General features: G+C 32.9%; 1 protein-coding gene across 2 annotated transcripts; it reads right to left on the reverse strand.

The window, feature by feature from the left end:
- Positions 1-895: 895 nt before the first annotated feature.
- On the reverse strand, positions 896-4,980 carry LOC145074765 (65-kDa microtubule-associated protein 1-like). Of its 2 annotated transcripts, none has more exons than XM_079021096.1 (10): positions 4,847-4,980; positions 4,058-4,145; positions 3,719-3,922; positions 3,377-3,625; positions 3,063-3,278; positions 2,805-2,960; positions 1,735-2,046; positions 1,578-1,665; positions 1,354-1,502; positions 896-1,277 (listed from the first exon to the last, which is right to left on the reverse strand). In XM_079021096.1, exons 2-10 carry the CDS (start codon positions 4,127-4,129, stop codon positions 1,014-1,016), a joined length of 1,710 nt encoding a protein of 569 aa, XP_078877222.1. In that variant the 5' UTR covers positions 4,130-4,145; positions 4,847-4,980; the 3' UTR covers positions 896-1,013. The 2 variants fall into 2 exon arrangements, with proteins under 2 accessions (XP_078877222.1, XP_078877223.1); XM_079021097.1 differs by having other exon boundaries at positions 4,058-4,150.
- Between the last annotated feature and the right edge of the window lie 585 nt (positions 4,981-5,565).

The following is a 5,565-nucleotide window of genomic DNA, read 5'->3' on the forward strand; positions in this document are numbered from 1 at the left end:
CGGTACATGTTTTATGGTTTTTATACTATGGTGATGAGTTTTATGTTTTGGTAATGAATTTAAAAATAAAAATTTTGGTTCGTATTTTAAGGATGTTTCATGAAAAATTTAGGGATTAAACGTACAATTTACCCTAAACCATGGAGACCATTCATGTAATTTACTCTAATAAGAACTCTTATATTGCTTCTTTTTCTGACAAAATAATTGCATATGTTGAAGATAACCAAATGATAAATCATGGACGAGGGCCACGAGTTGAATTTTGTAATAAAATAATGTGAAAGTGGCCTCTCACAAAGATGGGAAAAACAATAATTTTTTTACATTAAAAAAAAAAAAGAATCCTTTTCTATAAATAAAAAAATAATAGAATAATTCAGATGACAAGTGTTCTTGATCAATATACTGGTATTTAACAATTTATCTAATTATCTATTTAATGATCGATGCAGTGTTGTTGATGTCATATCGAAACCATCTTATCAAAGAGTGTTTATACTAAATTTTTAACTTTTAATTTTTCTACCCTTAGAAATTGAATTGTGTCTTATTATTTGTTCTTATCCAATTAAACGATGACATATATAATATTTAATGTTTAGTTGATAAAATTCATGATATTTTAGTATATTAGATATAGTATCTAGTCTCTACGACGAATTTTCATATGTTGAAACAATATAACGATAAAGATGGACAAAATCACCGAACCAGAAGAAAAGTTCATGCCACGGGCGCAGTTGATGTCGTTAAAAAAGATTAATTTTTGGCATAATGATATTATGATATAAATATTAATTGATTTGGTTTTTTCATCTAAAAAATTTGATATCATCACTACAAAAATCCAATGGACACCATTGTCTTTGCTAATCAGAACTATGAACGAATATTAAAGCATCAACCACATAAACCCCCCAATAACTTACATCATAAATATACCCAGATTAAATCATGTATATATAATTTTTTTTTAATATATATTCCTATTTCACTTATTTAAACAACCTTCAAGGTGTAAATAGACCAGGATCCTCTTTTGATATAGCAACATAGTTCAAAGGTGCTACGGGCCTCGGGACATCCCTTTTGACATCTCTATTTACCGATTTACCCCCGCCCCCATTTTGATTCAAAGACAACCGTCTATTAAGACCTCGTGACCCCGGGCCCACCACCTTCTTCGTGCTACTTAGCGGGCGTGCAGGGCTTGGCTTTGAACCAAACATGGCTTCTTGCTCTGTGTTCAGTTGTTCATGGAATTTCTTCTGATCCTGTTACATACAAATACATTTATCTATTTAAATAAGTTTTAGCCCTACAAACATTAAGTGAAATTACAAAACTAACCCTCATCCTTCTTTTTTCTTCTTCTCTATCATGCCTCAGCACTGCATATTCGTCCAACATGGCAAGTAGTGGAACACCATCATAAGCAAAAGTAAATCCATGTTCTTCTTCCCATGTTCGAGTTTTAGCAACCAATGTGTCAACAAGACCTGCACCAATACAATACAAATTACGAATCTGCCCTTGGTTACTTTAGTAGGACTAAAATTCTGGAATTTTGTTACCTGGGATTTTGCTAACCAAAATTCTGGCCTTTTCAGCTCGTTTAAGATTCAAATGGGCCCCTCTGCTTCCACTATACCTGTTATCATCCTGTCACAATGAAATTAAAAATTAAAAATTAAAAATGTAAAATAAAATTATTTAATTTATAAAACTGACCCTATTGTAATCCTCGAGCCAGCTCTCTTCTTCGCAAGCTGACATCCACTTTTCAACTTTATCCAAAATATCTTTTCTGCTGAGGGCTTCTTCTTTTGCTTTAATGATTTGAGCATCCATGTCAGCTACCAAATCAGAAGGCTCCACGTGTCCAGAATCAATTAAACCCAAAATTTTCTCCCTTGCAGACTGTGTGTCAATCTCTATGTGTGCACGTGCAAATATCTCTTCAAGCTCCCCTTGCTTCTTTAAAGCGATTTCTTTCATTCTGCTACCTTTTAATTCATCCAATCTTTCAACTTCCACCTCAGCCTTAACATTGTAACAATGTAACATCAAGAATTTATATAATATATCTAACGTAAATTACAAAAATGGTCCCTGAGTTTAGATGGTTTTATACAATTTTTGTGCTTGTTCCAGAAACAGCCCTTAAGTTTAGCTAGTTTTGCAATTTTGGCCCTTACATGAGGTTTTTGTAACATTTTGGTCCCTAAGTTTAGCTGGTTTTTACAATTTTGTCCCTAAATTCAGGGTTTTGTAACTTTTTGAACTGTATTTCAAAAATGATCCCTAAGTTCGGCTAGTTTTGCAATTTCGGCCCTTACATGAGGTTTTTGTAACATTGTGGTCCCTAAGTTTAGCTGGTTTTTGCAATTTTGTCCCTAAATTCAGAATTTTGTAACTTTTTGAACTGTATTTCAAAAATGAACCCTATGTTCAGCTAGTTTTGCAATTTTGGCCCTTACATGAGGTTTTTGTAACATTTTGGTCCCTAAGTTTACCTGGTTTTTGTAATTTTGCCCCTAAAGTCGGGGTTTTGTGACTTTTTGATCTGTATTTCAAAAATGATCCCTAAGTTTAGCTAATTTTTGCAATTTTGGCCCTTAATTCAAGTTTTTGTAACATTTTGGTCCCTATTTAAAAAATGGTCAATGATTTTAGCTGATTTTTGCAATTTTGGTCCCAAAAAGTTGCCTTACAGTTTGGCACTTATTTGAAGTTTTTCTAACATTTTGATCCATGTTCCAAAAATGGGGCTGAATTTTGTAACATTAAATTTTGAGTACCTGTTCAATTAAATCAAGAGCAAGAGCCCCAGGGAGAGTCACTTCATCAACTGTAGAGGATATTTTACATGTAACATGATCAAACAAGCTCCTTTCTTCTTCAGATGTATCCATCAAATTCCAAAGTTTATTTAGCTCAGCTGCCAAATCTTGAAGCTGAAAAGACAAGAAATTTGTCACCTCAAATCATTGAGATATTTTTACCCTTTTTTAGTATGTAAAAGGCTATAAGAAGTGAAGGTGTGAAAGTGTGTTTACCTTTTGTAACCTTTGCTTCTTGGCTTCTTTTAATGATAAAACAGTCTTTGCCAGCCTGGCAAGTGTGTCATTACTTATGCTTTTAGATTGAGTATCAGTGGTGTCATTCAAACTAGGGTGAACTTCTGTGACTGTAGCATAAAAATCAATCCCAAGAACACCACAAATATCATGTATGATGTTCACAAATTCAAGAACCTTGTTCAATCTCTCACTCTGCAAAACATGAGTTTGACATTAGTCATCACAGTTTTAGGCAAATGTGTCAAAATTTTCACCTCTTTTAGAGATGAGGTGAAGTGCTTATTGCTTACCTTTTCTTTCTCAAGTTCTTGAAGATGATCATGAAATTCATCTAACTTTTTTACAGATAAGTCGGATTCATCAACTGTAAAGCTTCCTGTTTGTTCATTAGTCCCTGAAATTTCTCCACGGATCTTTTGTATTTGTGTCAGGACATTTGCATACTTCTTTACTCTCTCCTCTTTCTGCTTCCATAATTGTTCTAGAGCTGGTGCAATGGCAGCTAGTTGTTCCTTAATGCTTCCAGAAGTCTTCACAGGCTGCAAATTAATCCACAAAAGAACAAAAAACCATAAATACTATAACAGAAGAAAAAAAATGAGTTCCAAAATGGGATATAGTCTGTTACTTACAATGCCAATGAATGATTTCTCTCCAAGGGATGCAAGAAGAGTGGAGAGTTCAAGTTTAGCATCTGCAAGTGCTTGAAGAAGGTGTGCCCTTGATTTTGCAGCTTGTTCCACTTTTCTCTTATACACATTCAAGCATTCTTGCTCTAATTGAAGAAGCATCTTATCTCTTTCCACATCACTTTCACCTACTTCATCCCAAATTTTCTGCATTACCACAAAGAATCCACTTACCCAATCAATTAAGATATCAAACCCTTTATCAGAGAAGCTTTTGTGAAAGGTAGTGAAACTAATAAATGATTAAAGATGAAATTAGCAAGTAGCTCAAATGTATTTTACCTGCAACTGAAGCAGCAAAGAGCCACAAGTTGTTTCTCCAAGAAGAGGATTTTGAGCATCAACCCCTGCCATTTGGTATCCCTGCAAACTGGACTAACAAAGCTTTAATAAGACAGCTACTATGAATGTGCATGACAACTAATGAGAAAACATTGCTAAAAGTAATAAGCGAGTTTGTTTCAATTGGTACCACTTGAATGCAATATCATGTTTTTCGATCAGAATATAACAAAAGTTTAACTATTAGGTTCAAGCTATAACTAAATTCAGACAATAAAAGTGACTTGTGTATTTAAATTTCATAAAATACATTGCATCGGCAAGAAAATTAAACAACCAACCCAGATATAGGCATGTATGAACAAAATCTATAAAACCCTACATTCGGCATTGATGTTACCAACTCCAAAAACTCGATCGTGACCCAATCTTGTAATTACTATTACCACTTCGAAAAATATGTTCACATTCCTCATACAAGAACCAGAACCTTGAAACAACACACATACACAATTCCCTTCTCTGAACATGTCGTGGCTACACAAAAATGTACGTCAATGTAACACTAAACAACGCTACATTTCCAACGAATCAAGCGTTTTTACGAACTTCAAACGTCACAGATCTCAAAAAGAGCACCGAATTCAAGCAGAAACAAAAAAAAAAAAAAAAAAAAAAAAAAAAAAAAAAAAACGAACAGAATGTACTCAAAATGCACAATTAAATCAAAATTGAGCAACAAACTAGCTTATTTGTACCGATGATGAAGCAAAAAATAAAAACACTTACAGCAATCGGACACTGGATTAGGGTTTTCGTGAGGTTTTGCCTGCAGAGTTCTTCTGGTCTCCCTCTCTTTTCTTTTCTTTTTTTGTTCGAAACGAAAGAGAGAAAAAACGAAAGAAATGGAGCGTGTCAAAAATACAGTCGTTGAGCAATAAAAGTTGTCCTAAATTGGTTTTTACTTCTTTTAAAAAAAATTTAAATAATTGCAATGAATTGGGATTCTTTGATTTCTTTCCATTAATTTTGGGTTTGAATAGCTGCAATAACAGTATATTTTTTTTGGTAATATATATCTTTTACTAAAAATAATATTATTAATTAATTTGTTCCTTATTTTAAGACCGTTATCTTTATTCTATACAAAATAGCATAAGTTTTTTGTCCGCCAACTTTTATGTATTTAAATTGGTGTATTGTACTATAATTATTCTCATCCCAATAGTTTTGTGGTTTTGCCTATAGTTTTAAGCAAATGATAACCTACGATTGTTATTTTACGCTTAAAAATATTACTTAAAACAAAAACTGACTTTATATTTGTAGCTTATTCGTATTTCAAAGTTGAAGAACATAAAACCAAGATCAAACTTTTTATGTGTTTGCGCCTTCAAGTAGAAGCAAGGCAAGTATAAAAATTCCTAAATTCACAAAATGATAATATGAATTCCTCAAATAAAAAAACCTTAATGTTTAAATGTGTCTCTACTTATTTCAGACCGAAT

Source organism: Lactuca serriola, chromosome 9 (assembly GCF_051521515.1).
Source record: "Lactuca serriola cultivar US96UC23 chromosome 9, Lser_US96UC23_V15, whole genome shotgun sequence".
Lineage (NCBI taxonomy): Eukaryota > Viridiplantae > Streptophyta > Magnoliopsida > Asterales > Asteraceae > Lactuca > Lactuca serriola.

Excerpts from the sequence above, each read along its gene's own strand:
- LOC145074765 (XM_079021096.1), bottom strand. The coding sequence starts at position 4,129 with ATGGCAGGGGTTGATGCTCAAAATCCTCTTCTTGGAGAAACAACTTGT. Across the intron at positions 2,047-2,804 it reads CTCTTGATTTAATTGAACAG|GCTGAGGTGGAAGTTGAAAG; the intron begins GTACTCAAAATT and ends TACAATGTTAAG. Across the intron at positions 1,503-1,577 it reads TTTGGTTAGCAAAATCCCAG|GTCTTGTTGACACATTGGTT; the intron begins GTAACAAAATTC and ends GTATTGGTGCAG.